This window comes from Nicotiana tabacum, chromosome 6, assembly GCF_000715075.1.
Source record: "Nicotiana tabacum cultivar K326 chromosome 6, ASM71507v2, whole genome shotgun sequence".
NCBI lineage: Eukaryota > Viridiplantae > Streptophyta > Magnoliopsida > Solanales > Solanaceae > Nicotiana > Nicotiana tabacum.
Window position 1 is genome coordinate 206,111,964 of NC_134085.1, and position 18,617 is coordinate 206,130,580.

At 39.4% G+C, this 18,617-nt stretch overlaps 1 protein-coding gene across 1 annotated transcript; it reads right to left on the reverse strand.

Annotated features, from left to right (window-relative positions):
* Positions 1-17,883: 17,883 nt before the first annotated feature.
* Positions 17,884-18,327, reverse strand: LOC142182293 (uncharacterized). The gene has a single exon (XM_075256509.1). The coding sequence runs from the start codon at positions 18,325-18,327 to the stop codon at positions 17,884-17,886; it is 444 nt and encodes a 147-aa protein (XP_075112610.1).
* Positions 18,328-18,617: the final 290 nt, after the last annotated feature.

The window sequence follows — 18,617 nt, forward strand, 5'->3', positions numbered from 1 at the left end:
ACTTAAATAAGATATATAAAAGTTATAATAATGATTAGTTAGAAACCATTATTTCAGCACACTATGAATTATACAATGAAAATTTCAAGCTAAGGATGTATTAAAACTTAAATAATATTATAAAAATATATATCAAACTTCATCAACTATCCCAACAAAAGAGATCACTCCATTATGGAGTATTTAAATCTCACAACAAAAAGAAATTCTAGAATATTTCCAATACTCTTAGAAAATCCAAAAACTAATAAAAAGAAAATAAAATAGTTAAAGAAAGAAGTTAAAACCAAAGTTTAGATAAAAGTAGTTCTTCTTTTTTCTTCCCCCATTCCGATGCCAAATTGCATTCTATTTATAGATAAATCTTGCAAGCATTAAATGATTAGACGTGTCCAAGGAATAAGCTTGGACACGTCTGAAGAGTGAGCTTGGATGTGTCCGAGGAGTGAGCTTGGATGTGTCTGAATCCATGAGCTTGGATACGTCTGAAGACATTAGCTTGGACACGTCCAAGATAAGAGCTTGGATGTATCTGAACTTCAATTATAGGCATCCGTTTCCCATCTCAATTACTATGCTTGCCATAGCAAACTTTCATCGAGTATTTTGTTTTTTTCTTCAATTATTTTTAACCTTTTTTTTCTGCAAAAATAGCTAGAAAGAGGCAAAATACTAAATATAAATTTAAGTATATTATTTAAAGTAGAATATTAATAATATATAATAAGTAAATATTTTATATTCATCATCCAGCAAACCTGGCCTGAGCCAGTCACAGCCGTCACATCCTCCCAGAGCTTGTTTTGAGTATGGTGACACATGCCATATGGTGATGGATTGCCCCGGACTTGGGAGGGGTGAACCTCCACAGACTTCTCAGCCACAGCGTGCCCCGCAGAGTTCTCAGGTTATGGTTACAGCTCCAGTTGCTACCCCACCTGCTCAGCCAACTAAAGGTGGAGGTCAGGGAGGTAGAGGTCATCCTAGAGGGGGAGGCCAGGCCCGATACTATGCCCTTCCTGCCCATACCGAGGTTGTTGCCTCTGATTCTGTCATTACAGGTATTATACTCATTTGTCACAGAGATGCATCGGTTCTATTCGATCCAGGCTCCACTTACTCTTATGTGTCTTCTTATTTTACTCCGCATTTGGGTGTACCTCAGGATTCTTTGAGTTTATTGTTTATGTTTCTACTTCTGTGGGAGATTCTCTTATTGTGGACCGCGTTTATCGGTCGTATTTGGTTGCTCTTAGTGGTTTTGAGACCAGAGCCGATTTATTGTTGCTCAGCATGGTTAATTTTGACATTATCTTGGGCATAGACTGGTTGTCGCCCCATTATGCTATTCTTGATTGTCACGCCAAAACCGTGATGCTGGCTATGCCAGGTGTACCGCGTGTTGAGTGGAGGGGTACTTTAGATCACACTCCCAGTAGAGTTATTTCTTTTCTTAAAGCTCAGTGTATGGTTGAGAAGGGGTGTGATGCGTATTTAGCTTATGTGAGAGATGTCAGTATTGATACCCCTTCAGTTGATTCAGTTCCAGTAGTACGAGATTTTCCCGATGTGTTTCCAGCTGACATTCCGGGCATGTCTCCTGATAGAAATATTGATTTTGGCATTGATCTGTTTCCGGGCACTCAGCCCATTTCTATCCCTCCGTATCGTATGGCTCCTCCTAAGTTGAAGGAGTTGAAGGATCAGTTACAGGAATTGCTTGATAAGGGTTTTATTCGTCCTAGTGTATCACCTTGGGGTGCTCCTATGTTGTTTGTGAAGAAAAAGGATGGTTCTATGCGTATGTGTATTGATTATCACCAGTTGAATAAGGTTAAAGTGAAGAACTATTATCCTTTGCCTCGTATTAATGATCTGTTTGACCAGCTTCAGGGCACACGGGTGTTTTCTAAGATTGACTTGCGCTCAGGTTACCATCAGTTGAAGATTCGGGAACCAGATATCCTAAAGACTACTTTCAGGACTCGGTATGGTTATTACAAGTTCCTTGTTATATTATTTGGGCTAACCAATGCCCCAGCAGCCTTTATGCATTTGATGCACAGTGTGTTCTGGCCGTATCTTGACTCATTCGTCATTGTCTTTATTGATGATATTCTGGTGTATTCCCGAAATAGGGAAGATCATGAGCAGCACCTGAGGACTGTGCTTCAGACTCTGAAAGAGAAGAAGTTATATGCTAAATTTTCGAAATGTGAGTTTTGGTTGGATTTTGTGGCATTCCTAGGCCACGTGGTACCAAGTGAGGGTATTCAGGTGGATCCGAAGAAAATAGAGGCCGTGCAGAGTTGGCCTAGACCATCCTTAGCTACAGAAATCCGCAGTTTCCTTGGCTTGGCGGGTTACTACCGTCGTTTTGTGGAGGGGTTTTCATCGATTGCAACCCCTATGACCAGGTTGACCCAGAAGGGTGCTCTGTTCTAGTGGACAGAGGAGTATGAGGCGAGCTTTCAGAAGCTCAAAACATCTTTGACTACAACCCCAATTTTGATACTGCCTATAGGTTTGGGGTCTTATACGGTCTATTGTGATGCCTCGAGGATTGGCCTCGGAGCGGTGTTGATACAGGACGGTAGGGTGATTGCCTACACATCCAGACAGTTGAAGGTACATGAGAAGAATTATCCGGTCCATACCCTTGAGTTAGCTTCCATCGTTCATGCCATGAAGATCTGGCATCATTATTTGTATGGTGTTCCCTGTGAGATTTATACTGACCATTGGAGCTTGCAGCATCTGTTCAAGCAAAAGGATCTAAATTTGTGCCAGAGGAGGTGGTTATAGTTGCTGAAGGACTATGATATCACTATTTTGTATCACCCGGGCAAGGCCAATGTGGTAGCTGATGCCTTGAGTCGCCGAGCAGAGAGTTTGGGGAGTTTGACTTATTTACTAGCATCGGAGAGGCCTATGGTGATGGATGTTCAGGCCTTAGCCAGCCAGTTTGTCAGATTAGACCTCTCGGAGCCCAGTCGGGTTCTAGCTTGCGTGGTTTCTCGGTCTTCCTTATTTGATCGTGTCAGGGAGGGTCAGTATGATGACCCTCATTTGCTTGTCATCAAGGACAAGGTTCAGCACGGTAATACCAGAGATATGACTATTAGTGATAACGGTATATTAAAGATGCAGGGTCGAATATGTATACCCAATGTTGATGGGCTTCGGTAGTTGATTCTGGAGGAGGCCCACAATTTGTAGTATTCCATTCATCAAAGTATGATGACCCTCATTTGTTTGTTCTCAAGGACAAGGTTCAGCACGGTGATGCCAGAGATGTAACTATTAGTGATAACGGTGTATTGAGAATGCAGGGTCGGATCTGTATACCCAATGTTGACGGGATTCAGGAGTTGATTCTGGAGAAGGCCCACAATTTGCGGTATTCCATTCATCCGGGTTCCGCGAAGATGTATTAGGATTTGAGGCGGCACTATTGGTAGAGGCGGATGAAGAAAGTTATAGTTGGATTTGTGGGTCGGTGCCTCAACTGTCAGCAGGTGAAGTATGAGCACCAGAGACCGGGTGGGTTACTTCAGCAGATAGAGATTCCGGAGTGGAAGTGGGAGCGGATCACCATGGACTTTGAGGTTGGGCTCCCGCAGACTTTGAGAAAGTTCGATGCTATTTGGGTGATTGTGGATCGGCTGACCAAGTCCGCTCACTTCATTCATGTGTGTATTACCTATTTTTTGGAGCGGTTGGCGGAGATTTATATTCGAGAGATTGTTCGTCTGCATGGTATTCCAGTTTCTATCATTTCAGATAGAGGTACTCAGTTCACATTACGATTCTGGAGAGCCGTTCAGCAGGAGTTGGGTACTCAGGTGGAGTTGAGTACAGCATTTCACCCTCAGACGGACGGACAGTCCGAGCTTACTATTCAAATTCTTAAGGATATGCTCTGTGCGTGTGTGATTGAGTTTGAAGGGTCTTGGGATCAGTTCTTGTCATTGGAGGAGTTTGCTTACAACAACAGCTATTAGTCCAGCATTCAGATGGCACCGTATGAGGCTTTATATGGGAGGCGGTGTAGATCCCCGGTGGGTTGGTTTGAGCCGGGTGAGGCTAGATTGTTGGGCACAGACTTGGTTCAGGATGCTTTGGAGAAGGTTAAGGTGATTTAGTATAGACTCCGTATAGCCCAGTCCAGACATATGAGTTACGCGGATCGGAAGGTTCGTGATGTTTCCTATATGGTTGGAGAGCGGGTTCTGCTTCGGGTTTCGCCTATGAAGGGTGTTATGAGATTCGGGAAGAAAGAAAAGTTGAGTTCGGGGTTTATTGGCCATTTTGAGATATTGAGGAGTGTTGGGGAGGTTACTTATGAGCTTGACTTACCTCCCAACTTGGTAGGAGTTCATCCGGTATTTCATGTTTCGATGCTCCGGAGGTATCACAGTGATACGTCGCACGTGTTGGATTTCAGTTCAGTCCAGTTGGACAAGGATCTATCCTATGTTGAGGAGCCAGTGGCAATATTGGACAGGCAGGTTAGAAAGCTAAGGTCAAAGAATATTGCATCCGTGAAGGTTCAGTGGCTGGGTCAACCGGTCAAGGAGGCGACCTAGGAGACCGAGCAGGATATGCGCAGTTGTTACCCTCATCTTTTCACTACTTCAGGTATGTCTCTATGCTCATTCGAGGACGAACGAATGTTTAAGTGTAGGAGGATATGATGACCCGTCCGGTCGTTTTAAGAATTTACATCCCGATCCCTTGTTATCTGCTTTCCCCGTGTTTATTTCTACTATTTTGAATTGCCGAGATATTCGGTTTTGAGTTTCGGAAGAAAGCTTAAGAGTGGAGTTGACCGTAGTCGAAACAGTGTGAAGACGGCCTCGAAATGGAAATCTGATGGTTCCGTCAGCTCGGTTGGGTGATTTCGGGGTTAGAAGCGTGTTCGAATTGTGTTTTGAAGGTCCGTAGCTAATTTAGGCTTGAAATGTCGAAAGGTCGAATTTTGAAGTTTCCAGTCCGATAGTGAGATTTTAATCCGAGGGTCAGAATGGAATTCTGGAAGTTGGAGTAGCTCCGTAGTATGGAATGTGACGTGTGTGCAAAATTTCAGGTCATTCGGACGAGTATTGATAGACTTTTTGATCGAAAGCGTATTTTTGGAGTTTTAGAATTTTTAGGCTTGAATCAGTGGTTGATTCGTCATTTCGATGTTGTTTTAGGTGTTTTAAGGATTGTTATAAGTTTGGACAGTAGTATTAGACTTGTTGGTGCCTTTAGTTGAGGTCCTGGAGGCCTCAGAATGATTTCGATGGTTGACGGAAGGATTTTGGAGTTTGGAGTTGCAGCTTCAGTTGGTTTTCTATCATAACCACACCTGCGAGTGTGGGACCGCAGGTGCGGAGCCGTAGAAGGGGAGGAAGGATCGCAGAAGCGGAAAAGGGAGAAACCGGCTGGGACCGCAGAAACGGCCCCGCATCTATGAAGGGTTAATCGCAGATGCGAAATCTGGACTTTAAGTGAAAAGTCGCAGATGCGACCATGTCCTCGCAGAAGCGGGACTGCAAATGTGGTCTCAGGGACGCATATGTGGAAATCGCTGGGCAGAAACATATAAATACTTGCCTTCACGAAATTTAGCTATCTTTCACCATATTTCAAACGGGAAGAAGCTTGGGAAGCACTTTTCAAGAGGGATTTTCAGAGGAGTTCATTAGGGTAAGGTCTTTAGTCCCTAAACTCGTTATTGGAATGATTTTTATCAATTTAAGCTTGAAAAATTAAGGAAAATCAGTGGTAAATTGGGGGTTAGGACTTGACTAATTAGAGACCTTTGAGTGGTGATTTGAGGGACCAATTGAGGTCCTATTTTGGTACTTTTAGTATGAATGAACTCTTGAGAGTGTGAGGATTTTGGAAATGTAAATTTTACCCGATTCTGAGACGTGGTCCCAATGGGCGTTTTGGTTATTTTACCTAATTTCGCGCATTAGCTTAGAATTTCTTTATAGAATCAGTTACTTGAAGTGTTATTTACATTATAAAATTTAATTGAATAGATTTGGGCCATTTGGATTCGAGTACTTGTGGCAAGAGCGTGATTCCAGATTGATTTGAGCTGGTTCGAGGTAAATGGCTTGCCTAACCTTGTGTGGGGGACATTTCCCTTAGGATTTGGTTTATTTGGTAATTAAGATGCCTTGTACGTGAGGTGACAAGTGCGTACTTGTGCTAATTGTTGGAAATCCAGTTTTTCATTGAGTAATTACTAGTTTGTTTCCTTTCCTGTTTTTATTACTTGCGTTATTAAGCCTGTTGTTAGCCTAGGAAAGCATGTTTAAGTGATTTAATTGTTGTATTTTCTCAAACTGCCTTACCGAAATTCTGTACAGCATGCTAGGCTAGAATTACTTGTTTGCCTTCATATGAAATTTGACATTTCTGAATATTTTTTCTGTTGCTGCTTTGTATTTACATTCGGACTACGGATGTGGAATTCCGGTAGCTCTCCCTTGTCTGTTTACATTTGGGACTACGGATGTGAGATTTCGGTAGATCCCCCTGCATAGTTATATGGAACTACGGTAATGCACCCGGTAGATTACCTTAGTATTGGGTATTTATATTTGGGACTACGGAACGAGATTCCGGTAGGTCCCCGCGCACTATGAATTGGACTACGGGACGGGATCCCGATAGATCCATTAGATATGTATATTTGGGACTATAGGACGGTATCTTGGGAGATCCCTGATTGTTATTTTGGTGTTGAGCCGTATTTCTTTCTGTGTTTACCTTGCCTCTGTACTTATTTATACTGTTCTGTTCTACACTGTCGAACTTTATATTTTATTTAACCTCAGTAGGGCCCTGACCTTCCTCGTCACTACCCGACCGAGATTAGGCTTTACTGAGTACCATTGTGGTGTACTCATGACTTTCTGCACATGTTTTTCATGTACAGATCCAGGTACTTCGATAAATCCTATCACCTTTGAGGCGAGGCGACTGCCCTAGAGACTTCGAGGTATATCTGCCGCGTCCGCAGACCGAGGAGTCCATTTCTATTCTCACTTTTAAGTATTAGCCCTTATGTATTTCTTTTCCTTGTTAGATATTCTGGAGTTAGACACTATTAGATATTCAAAGGCTTGTGGTTTCATGGGTTTCCGGGTTTTGGGAATATATATTAGTTTTGAGAGTTAAATATTGTATATGTTGAGTGGTACTTTTAAATGCGGTTTTACTACTCTATTTCTGTTTTAAATTATTTTTTTCCGCAAATTGGTTTATCTTCTGCAATTTAGGCTTACCTAATCGTAGAGACTAGGTGCCATCACGATGGTTCACGGAGGGCGAACCGGGATTGTGACAAGGTTCCAGCTCAAGGGAGAGCTGGTGGTCTAGCGAATATGTGGATGGACACTATAGTAGTTATGGAACGCACTAGGCAGATTGACCAAGAGTTTCATGCCTTAGTTCAGGTACTCCCTAACCACATTCCTTGGTTATTTAGTGTCATTTATGCTAGCACATATCTAGTTAACAAAAATACTCTTAGGGAAAATCTTAGCTCAATATTTAATAATTATAAAGGACTATGGTTCATATGTGGAGATTTTAATGATGTTCTAACATAGAATGAAAAATAGGGAGGCAGACAGATTAGCAATGCTAGGACATCTAGATTTTGGTCATGTATCAACTAGTTTAGGTTAGTAGATTTAGGGTTCAAGGGATGTAGATACACTTGGTCAAACCATAGACATATGAGGCATGTGCTCATTCTAGAAAGACTTGACCGATGTTTTACAAATGAAGCTTGACTAGAGGCATATCCATCAGTTAGCATAACACACCTGCCCATAACCTACTCTAACCACAACCCCTTATTAATTAGGTTAACAAATCCTAGTGCTATTAATGTCAATAAACCATTTAGGCTAGAAAAATATTGGTGCACACATCCTGAGTTCACAAACATAGTCAAAGAAAGCTGGCACAATAGAAAATTTGGTGATGTCATCACTAACTTTCAAACCAATGTCACAAGTTGGAGTACTCAGAAATTTAGAGATATCTTTGCAAATAAAAAAGACTCCTTTCTAGGTTAAAATGAATCCAGAACTCACCTAACTACCCAACTAGCACTTTTCTTAGGAATCTGGAACAAAACCTACTAGCTGACTATAACAATATTCTATGTCTTGAGGAGGACCACTAGAAGTTTAGATCAAGAATCAATTGGCTAAATGAGGGTGATGCCAATACACGATTCTTTCATATATCTGTCCTCAATAGACGCAGACGTAACAACATATCCTTCTTTAAAGATAATAATAGAAATTGGATAACCGATCACCGTAATATCATTGATCATGCGCATCAATATTTTCAAAATATGTGTACTACAAATCATACCCAAATGGATTGGAGAGCCATTAAATATACCATTACAATTTTTGTAAATATTGATCTCTTACCACCAGATAGACTCCTAAATACTCAAGAAATCATCTTTGTTGTCTACTCATTCAAGCATTAAGGCTCCAGGCCCCGATGTTATGCACCCTTTCTTTTATCAAAGACATCGGGATATAGTAGGCACCTCAATTATCCAATTATGCAAAGAAATTTTTTGAGAGCACCAGAATTCCTGAGACAATAAACCATACGTTATTGTGCCTCTTTCCCAAATTCAAACATGCTAACAACCTTAAGAACTTCCGACCCATAGTCATTTGCAACACTATCTACAAAATTGTTACAAAAATCATTGTTAATCGCATAAAGCCTTTCCTGAATAATCTCATTAGTCCATGTCAATCTAGTTTCCTAAAAGGTAGGAGAGCGTGCGACAATGCTATAATTATTCAAGATTCCCTTAACCACTTCAAAAATATGAAAGGGACAAACGACCAACTGATTATAAAAACTAACTTAGAGAAAGCATTCGATAGAACCGAATAGTCCTTTATCTATAGGGACCTAAATTTCTTTCGCTTTCCACCAAAAATTACTAACCTCATTATGAGCCGCATCTCTACAAGAAAGATATCAGTTTTGGTCAATAGCTCCCAAACCACTTACTTTGAACCTACATGTAGTATCAGACAAGGTGACCCTATGTCTTCATACATATTTATCATGTGCATGGAATTACTGTTTATATATATCAACCATCAAGTTCATTTAACCTTTTGGGATCCCATTAAGGTTAGCATTAAAGGACCTCAATCGTCATACTTATTCTATGCGGATGACTTGACACTGATGGCACAAGCCAATGAAAGAACTATAAACAATATTCAACACCCTTTATCTACTTTTTGTTCAATATCTGAGCAGAAGGTTAATAATACCAAATCAAAAATTCTTTTCTTAAACAACTGCCCACCTACCAGAATATGCTGTTGCGTTACTCAACATTAACCCGACCACACACTTTGGGAAGTACTTGGGATACCCTATCCTCAACAACAAACCAAAATCGTGTGACTTTCAGTTTGTTATTGATAACATGCGTCACAAGCTATCAAACTGGAAATCAAACTTCCTAAATCTTGCGGGGCGTACAATTCTAGAAAAATCTAACCTTAACGCTATATCAAATCACACTATGCAATATATATCCCTCCTTAAGAAAACACAACAACAAATTGACAAAATCATACGTTACTTCATTTGGGGCACTACTTCTCATAAAAAGAGAATTCACTAAGTTGCATAGGATATTGTAACACTCCGCAAAACTTTAAGGGACTCGGAATTCGTAAATCAAACCACAAAAATAAAGCCACATTAGCAGGATTAGCCAGGAGACTATTCACCAAACCATCTACAACGCGGGCTAATACTCTAATCTATAAGTATAGTAGGTGGGTAAGTGCCAAGTCCAGCTCCTTCATTTGGCAAAATGTATTTAAAGGATGGGAGACCGTCGGATGTTGCTAATGGCAAGTTCCTCCACTTCTACTATGCAAACTGGATCCCAACACCCCTCGTATTTGTTCAATGATGTTACACCCCGTACTTTCACGTTAGAATTCATCTTAAGTAAATCAATATGAGCCGGAGAGTTGAAGGACCTTTACAAAGATAATAATGGGTTAAAACAAGTTTTAAGGAAGTATCGTGAGGGTTGGAAGGTTAAGAAGCTAATCGAATCGAAGAAAGTAAGTTTCATCAAAAGTCGACAAGTTGAGAATGTTATAACATGTACTTTGGGGTGAGACTAGGGTGATTAACATTATAAGAAGGTTATGCTATGATTTATTTTAGTCGTATCATAGTCGTGTGTTATGTTTTGAAGTCAATCGAGTTGTGTAACAAAAGTTTACAAATTACATCACAAGTTACATTCATAAATATGATGAAAATTAGGTCAAATATAGCTGAACTTTTCTCCAATGTACATGGAATTAAGGGATGATATACCTACAAAATTGAATATCTATGAGTCTAGTTTCCTAAGCATTAAACCGTTCATCGATACGACATCGGAGTAGAGAGATATTTACGTTTCTGCGAGACTGCACAAGGAGCTTCCTATAGGACCCACTTAGGCGATTGAGATATCTTGATATATATATATGTGTGTGTGTGTGTATGTGTGTGTGTGTGTGTGATGACTACAGCCCATTTTCACTCATTCTTTTTTATTATATTCAGACCCTAGACACCTAAAAACCTTATCTCAAAGTTCCCTCATTACCCAAGATCCAAACAAAGGATAAATAATATAAATCAAGTGTCGGAAATTCCATGGCGCTAGTAAGTTCTTGTTCTTCTTGTGGTTGCTGATTTTGGTGTGGTTCCAGCTCGTGTGGGGGGTTATTTTAAGTGGTTTAAGTTCTATAAAATAATCTCCCAAGGTTTTCATATCAACCCTAGGTTATTTCAAGTTATCCAAATGGATTACACCAATTTCAACATAAAAAGTTAGCTCTAGTGAAGAACAACACCTCTTTGAGGTTGTGTTGTTATTAAGGATTGGTGTGAGTACTGTTTGGCTGAAATTCCAAGTGGTTGCTATTGTTTTAGGTGTGTATAATACTCTAATACATGTTCTTGAAGTTGTTTGTATGTTGGATGTATTATTTGAGCAAGATACTACAAGAGGAGACTGAAAATAGTTTGAGATGTTATTGTTCTTAATGGACTGTTTTTGAAAGGTTGTTTCCATGAACTTTAAATGGTTGGAAACCTTGGAAAAATGACTTTTTTATGATTTTGTCTTTATGAATATATTGTCTACGTGTCAAACTTGTTGTTGGTATTGTGAATAAGAATATAAAGGACAACATAACAATTGAAAGTTGTACTTGTTGTTGTTGTTCGATTGTTGGGTTGTTTGAGTGTGAATTAGGTGATCAATAGGAGGCTGGAAGTCTTCTGATTGTGCTTGGTATCATGCTGGACATGTTGTTAAGTTAACTAATGTATTATAATGGGGTTGAAGGGCGCTAAAGGAATTCAATCTGAGTTTGCCGCTCATCGTGATATTCCGATAACTTGTTAATGAAATATTTGGTACCATATTACTGAGGTTGTTCTTATTATATTGCTGATTGTTGTTATTGTATATGGTACTAGAGGAGTCCCTTGTAACAGGGGAGTTGCTGCCCGGTTTTCCGTAAGTTATACGACTACCCAAATATGATGGTATGTCATTATATGTTAACGATAATATCATTTCACTTGTTGTAGATATATGAAGTTGTGTTTAACTTGGTGGAGGAATAAGGAAGTATCATACAGGTATGTTAAGGAACTTCTTTCTTTCTTTTGGCATGACCTAAAGTGAAATGAATGTAAACGATATGTTATTTCATAACAGATCTACTCCTAGCAACTAAGGTTGTCCATGTTGTTCTTTCCTTATAAAGTTATTCTAAACAAGTTATATGATCCTTGAATCATATTGAGGTTCATATTAATGGGGTGAATGTCCATAATGTTAATCGAAGGTGCGGCAACCTTATGTCACTCCAAAAGGTTTAGAACGTGATTCCATAAGTCTAGCATGTAGTATATATATGTATATATTTTAGTATATCGAGTCGCGCTATAGTCGGCCAGATACGGTACCTATTGTGCAACCACTAATCAGTTGGATATTACCGAGCTCCACGTGGCCAGGTACGATTCTACCGAGCCTTATAACGGCTGGGTACGTTTTTACCGAATCCTCTTCGAGGCCGAGTACGATATGATGATGATGATGCCCATACAGGCGTATGTTTTAAAAGTATATGTATATATATATATATATATGTATATATGTGTATCATGCATTTCACGTCAATCGCCCCAGAGGTACTCAGATGTTATAGGTTGTATCTTCTCTATCTCTCTTTACATTACTGTTCTTATTTATGTTTTACTGCCTTACATATTTGGTACTTTATTCGTACTGACGTCTCTTTTGCTTGGGGATGCTGCCTTTCATGCTCGTAGGTCCCGATAGACGGGTTGACAGTCCTCCTAATAGACTATCAGCTCAGTGGAAGGTGTTGGCGCACTCCACTTGCTCCAGAGTTGCATATTTGATCAGTTTGCTTTGGACATGTATTAATTGGTATGTGGTGGGACCCTGTCCCAACTTTTATGATGTTTATGTACTCTTAGAGACTTGTAGACAGATGTCATATATATGGATACTTGTATAGCCTTGTCAGCCTATGTTTTTAGTGTACAAATGATCATGTCGGCCTTATGGGCCCGTATGTCACATATATAAGTTTTTATATCATGTTGGGTCATCCCCTGTCGAGTATTCCCTTATATTTTATTCTAGTTATCTCATGAAAGACCTTTTGGCCCATTTACCCATGACGGTATAATAAGAAAGATATGTTACATTGGTACTCGATTGAGTAAGACATGGGTACCCGTCACGGCTCTCCAATTTGGGTCGTGACAAATGAATCAATGGCCATATTGTATTAATAATGCAAACTTGACAATCTCCCAATTGTGGTCCCACGACTAGTGGAACTGGTCAGGGCTCTCCATGGAGCTCCCCGAAGACATTGAAGAAAAAATTTTGTCCATCTCCCTTTCAAATAATCCAATTGCCATGGATACCCCTATTTGGTCTCTAGACCCAAATGGCACTTTCTCCACACACTCTGTTTATAACCTATTACACCAACACCAACAAACGCATATCGACTACCAATGGATTTGGAAATTACGAACCCTCAATAAAATAAAGCTCTTTCTTTGGCAATGCTATCGTGATAGGCTTCCCACAAAATCATATCTACACAAAATTGGAGTCACTAATGATTACCTATGCCCAATATGCAAAAATAGAGACGGAACTATCACACACATTTTCCTACATAATGTAGTTGCACAAACCTTTTGGGATAGCTTAGGAATCGATACTCACACCCTCCCAAATGATGTGCACTAGATGCTTATGGTAAAAGATCTCCATATACCCACCGGCCACAACTCTTTAACTTGAGAAGATGTATTTCCTTTTGCATTTTGGCACCTTTGATTAAATAGAAACAACAACTATTTTTACAACCTCTCCAAAACTAAACTACCAAATGGTCAACATACGTACCATTGAATGTTAGCTACTTGTAGAGAAAAACGCAAGCCTCACGCATAGGAAAATCATTCACATCAGGTGGAAACTACCAGCACCACAGATGTACAAGTTAAATACAGATGAAACATTTCTAGACAGAAATCATGCAGAAGGCACTGGTGAAATTATTAGAAATACAAAAGGTAACTGGATAATGGGCTTCACCAAAGATGTCACACCCTAAAACCACGTGACCGGCACTCGGTACTCTACCCGATCCGAGTGAATCATCCCATAAATTAATAATCATCTATCTGCCTAATAGGAATTATGAAAGCCTCTTCAAATACAATCATCTTAAGATATAACCCAAATCAAAAAAATATCTTTAAGCAACTATTTTACTTCGAAAGAAAACTTCGAAAAGGTAAAAGAAAGTTTCATTCATGAATGCCATATGAGTAACAATAGAATTACAACCCAAAATGAATACTACTATTGTCTATGGAATCTCTATGACACGGAATGACATAGCCAACCAAGGCATAACCCGATGGCTCAAAATAATGATAATATAATAAAGTCCTCCCCGGTTGCGAGGATGGAGTCTCACCAAAAATATCATCAGGAAATGTATAGCTGCCCTATCCACGCGGTCCAAGTTGCTTAGGTCCAGTCCCTGAAAACAAAAATGGAAATGTGGCCGAAAGGCCTAAGCTCCACATACCTAGTACGAATCATGAAAGGTTCCCCAACAAAAATATAGGACAAGCCTTAAGGAGTGGTAAGAGATGCAATAAAAATTGATATAAGAAATAAGCATTTATATCAATTAACAATTTAGAAAATAAAATAAAATAATAAGATAAAACATATTTCAATGTCTTCCTTTAGCGTTGATATTTATAAAATTATGTTAGATTTTTTATTTACCGGAAGCACTATACCATCACCGACACGAGGAAAAGTCAACTAGGTTATGTACCTAGCGGCAAGTATCATATACCCCACTTGCTCAGGTCGTCTCATCGTGGTGCTGCACGAATCGACTCAGCTGTGCTAATAAAGTAGCACAATTGTACCCCCTGATGGGAAGTACTCTACCGTAGTCCCCAACCGTAAGGTAGGTTCTACGCTTACACCGACACGTGTAGTTTCATGACCTAATGAGAAAAATATCCAAGGTCAATCTCGGTGAACTTAAATAACTCCCAAAACCTTTGCATTTATTAATGATGATATTCATAGCCAAATCAACTACTTGAAAATAGTTAAATCCAAAATATTTCACAACTCATGTATTTGCGTATAAAAAAATACTACAAGTGTTATTCTCATTTGTTTAATTTTAAATTTTGAATAACATTTCAAGAAAATAATATCTATAACACTCAAAATCTTTTATGATGCAAGAAATGGTACAATCCCAACTCGCTCGTCTCCACAAGATTGGACTCACATTTAGAAGCTGAATTTAATCGTGTTTCGATATGAGTTTGGAGAAAAGCTCTGAAGGTAATAAGTTTCAACATACCTTAAATTGCTTCCAACCTTACCCAAAATGATCCAATAATGCCGACGAATCACAATCTACATATACGAACTCACATATTTCAATAACGCGTCACAACAATACCAACTAACCCAATTAAGTGCCCAACACTTTAAGTCTAATTTCATAAGTTTAGCAAAAATCCCCATTTCATCATTTGAAGGCAAATACTTGAACTTTAACTCAAAATAATTCATTAAACATGTCATGGGATCTAGTCATTCCATTGAAAGCTCAAAATAACATCGTTGAACAAGACCCAACACTATTCATCATCCCTACCAACCCATTCTTCTAGGGTTTCATGAATAGAGGCCTAAATACAAATCGAGCTTTGTAGATATACTCTTCTACATCCATGGAGTATAATATATAAGTTTGGAGTGAAGGGATTACCTTTTTGTCCAACCCTAGAAGAATTCAAGATTTGGGTTCTTGAAGTGTTCTTGAGATTTTCTTCAACAAATCTAGAATTTTCATGTAGTTGAAGAGTTAAGAGGTATATTTAATGAACTAGATCTACCAAGAAAGAATTAAATTCTTATCTTAAGGTGTACTAATGGTAGAGATCCTTCTTCTCTCTCTAAGTCTTCAAAGACAAAGCTTCAAAACTTAAAAGACCAATTTCCTCCCGTAATTGCCTTAAAAAGGCTTCAAAGACCGCATGCCGCCTGGGACGCGTCGCATGCACTATTGCATGAGTCCCAGCTCTATGAAATTTAAGGGGACGCCAAGGTTGGCGCGATGGGCATAGTTCATTTCCCCCATTCTTGGCAGATGGAGAATTGAGGGCTATGGGGATGCGACGCATCACCCATAGCGTCGACCTCTGAAGATCAAAAATTGATGCTCTTAACTTCCTCTTTGATTAACCCCATTCCCTTAATTTAAAATTGTATCCAGATGTGTTCATCTTGCTTAACTATTTTATTCTTTCAATTTTCTTTTTTTCCCCTTGTTTCCTAGCTAGTAACAACGTCACCTAACTCATATTCCATCCACCGTCACCTTAAGCTCGTATCTTTGATTCCCTCATTTTCCATTTGTATTTCCTCGTTCCTTAATTCATTTCCTTTCAAGAGTTGTTAATAATCCTTTTAATTACCATCCATCCAATATTTATTCTTTGATAGAAGTCATTAGTTCCAAATATCTCAATAACCTCGTGCTACTCAAATAATTCATAAAGCTTGGGTTTGTTCAAATTACATCCTGAAGCTCAAATTAAATCCAAATTATTCATAGAGGTTACAGGATTTTACATTCTCCCTCACATAGAAACATTCATCCTCAGATGTAAATCTTTGGTCGTGTTAAAGTCCAAAAGCATGATCTCCAAGCATCTCCAAAACTTTCCTACTTCCCAATTCTTAAAGATTTGAAATTTGTCTAACTCTCTAAATTTATAAAAATTTCGCCAGAGTTTTCTTTGTTTATAGGCCTAGCCAAAACATTTAACCTGACAGCGAGCCACAAGAGTACAATATAAAAGGCCCTGCATGGCTCTACTTATCATAACTACATAAATAAACGCCTTCATGGCCTCATATATCTCCAGCTACCATTACATAGCCTCTCCTGGCATTACCACAATAAAATTTATTACTATAGGACAAGTCTAACATCCATGTACGATAGATGAACCAATCAATCACTTATCCCATGAAAGTAAATTACATAATTATAAACTCAAAATTTCAAAAAAAAAAGAAAGTAGCCATACCTGAAGTCGCGAATAAGTGAGGGTATCAGATTTTCATATCCTCCTCAGCCTCCCAAGTAGCGTCTCGACGTCATGATTACACCATAACACTTTAACTGAAGTTATGTCTTTAGTCCTCAATCTACGAACTTGCCTATCAAGAATCTCAACCGACTCTTCTTTATAATATAAGCCGTCATTTATCTCTACTACCTCCGGTGAGATGGTGTGAGCAGGATCGGGCACATACCCCCGTAGCATCGACACATGAAAAACAGGATGAACCAAGGTCATCGATGCATGCAACTCTAGCTTGTAGGCTACTTCACCAATCCTTTTCAAGATTCGATATGGACCAATGAATCTAGGACTTAGCTTGCCCTTCTTCCCAAATCTCATAACGCCCTTCATTGGCGATACTTTCAAGAACACTTGATCACCCTCTTTAAACTCCAACTTACGTCGACGTACATCTGTATAGCATTTTTGTCGGCTCTGAGCAGTCTTAAGTTGTTCTTGAATCAAAGCCACCTTCTTTAAGGAATCATGTACAAGGTCAGGACCAAGTAGTCCTACCTCAGTCGGCTCAAACTATCCAATAGGTGATCTACAACGTCGATCGTATAAAGCCTCATATGGAGCCATCTGGATACTAGCTTGATAGCTATTATTGTAGGCAAATTCAATCAGAGGTAAGTGTTCATCCCAATTCCCACAAAAATCAAGGACACAAGCTCGCAACATGTCCTCAAGCATCTGAATAGACCTCTCAGCCTGCCCGTCAGTCTGTGGATGAAAAGCGGTACTCAAATTGACACTTGTACCCAATCCTTCTTGAAAGGACCGCCAAAAATGAGCAGTGAACTGGTCCCCTCTATCGAATATAATGGAAACTGGAATATCGTGAAGTCTGACAATTTCTTTCACGTACAACTTAGCATACTGTGGTGCCGTGTCAGTCATCTTTACCGGTAAGAAATGCGCTGACGTTGTAAGTCCGTCTACAATCACCCAAATAGAGTCATGCTTCGAGCGAGTGCGAGGCAAACCCATAACAAAGTCCATATTAATCATCTCCCACTTCCAAAGTGGAATCTCAATATTCTAAGCCAACCCACCAGGTCTTTGATGCTCACCCTTTACTTGCTGGCAATTTAAACATCTAGCCACGAAGTCCGAAATATTTTCCTTCATTCGATTCCACGAATAGATCTCCCGCAGATCTTTATACATTTTTGTGGACCCTGGATGCATGGAATATCTTGAGTTGTGTGCCTCAGCCATAATTTCATAACGAAGCCCATCGACATCTGGCACACACAAGCGACCGTTCATCTTCAACACCCCATCCTCGTTAAGAGAAAATGTAAGGATATCCTTAGATTGCAAACCATTTCGAATTTTCACCAAATTTGGATCTTCAAATTGCTTAGCCTTGACACGTTCAATAAGAGAGGAACGTGCAATGGAACCTGTGGCATGCTCTTTATTTATCGTTAAATGTGCCAAGGTACCTCCTGATTCTCTGCTTAGCGTGTCGGCTGCCATATTCGCCTTTCCCGGATGGTAATGAATGCTTAAATCATAATCCTTTAAAAGTTCTAACCATCTCCTTTGCCTTAAGTTTAATTCCCTCTGCATGAATATATATTGCAAGCTTTTATGGTCGGTATATACTTCACAATGCACACCATACAAATAATGCCGCCAAATTTTCAAACAAATACCACCGCGGCAAGTTCCAAGTCATGGGTCAGATAGTTCTTCTCGTGGATTTTCAACTGTCTAGAAGCATAAGTAATAACCTTACCTTTTTGCATCAAGACACAACCCCGCCC

Bases quoted from the DNA above. Each gene is read 5' to 3' on its own strand.
- LOC142182293 (XM_075256509.1), bottom strand. From the start codon at position 18,327: ATGGCAGCCGACACGCTAAGCAGAGAATCAGGAGGTACCTTGGCACAT.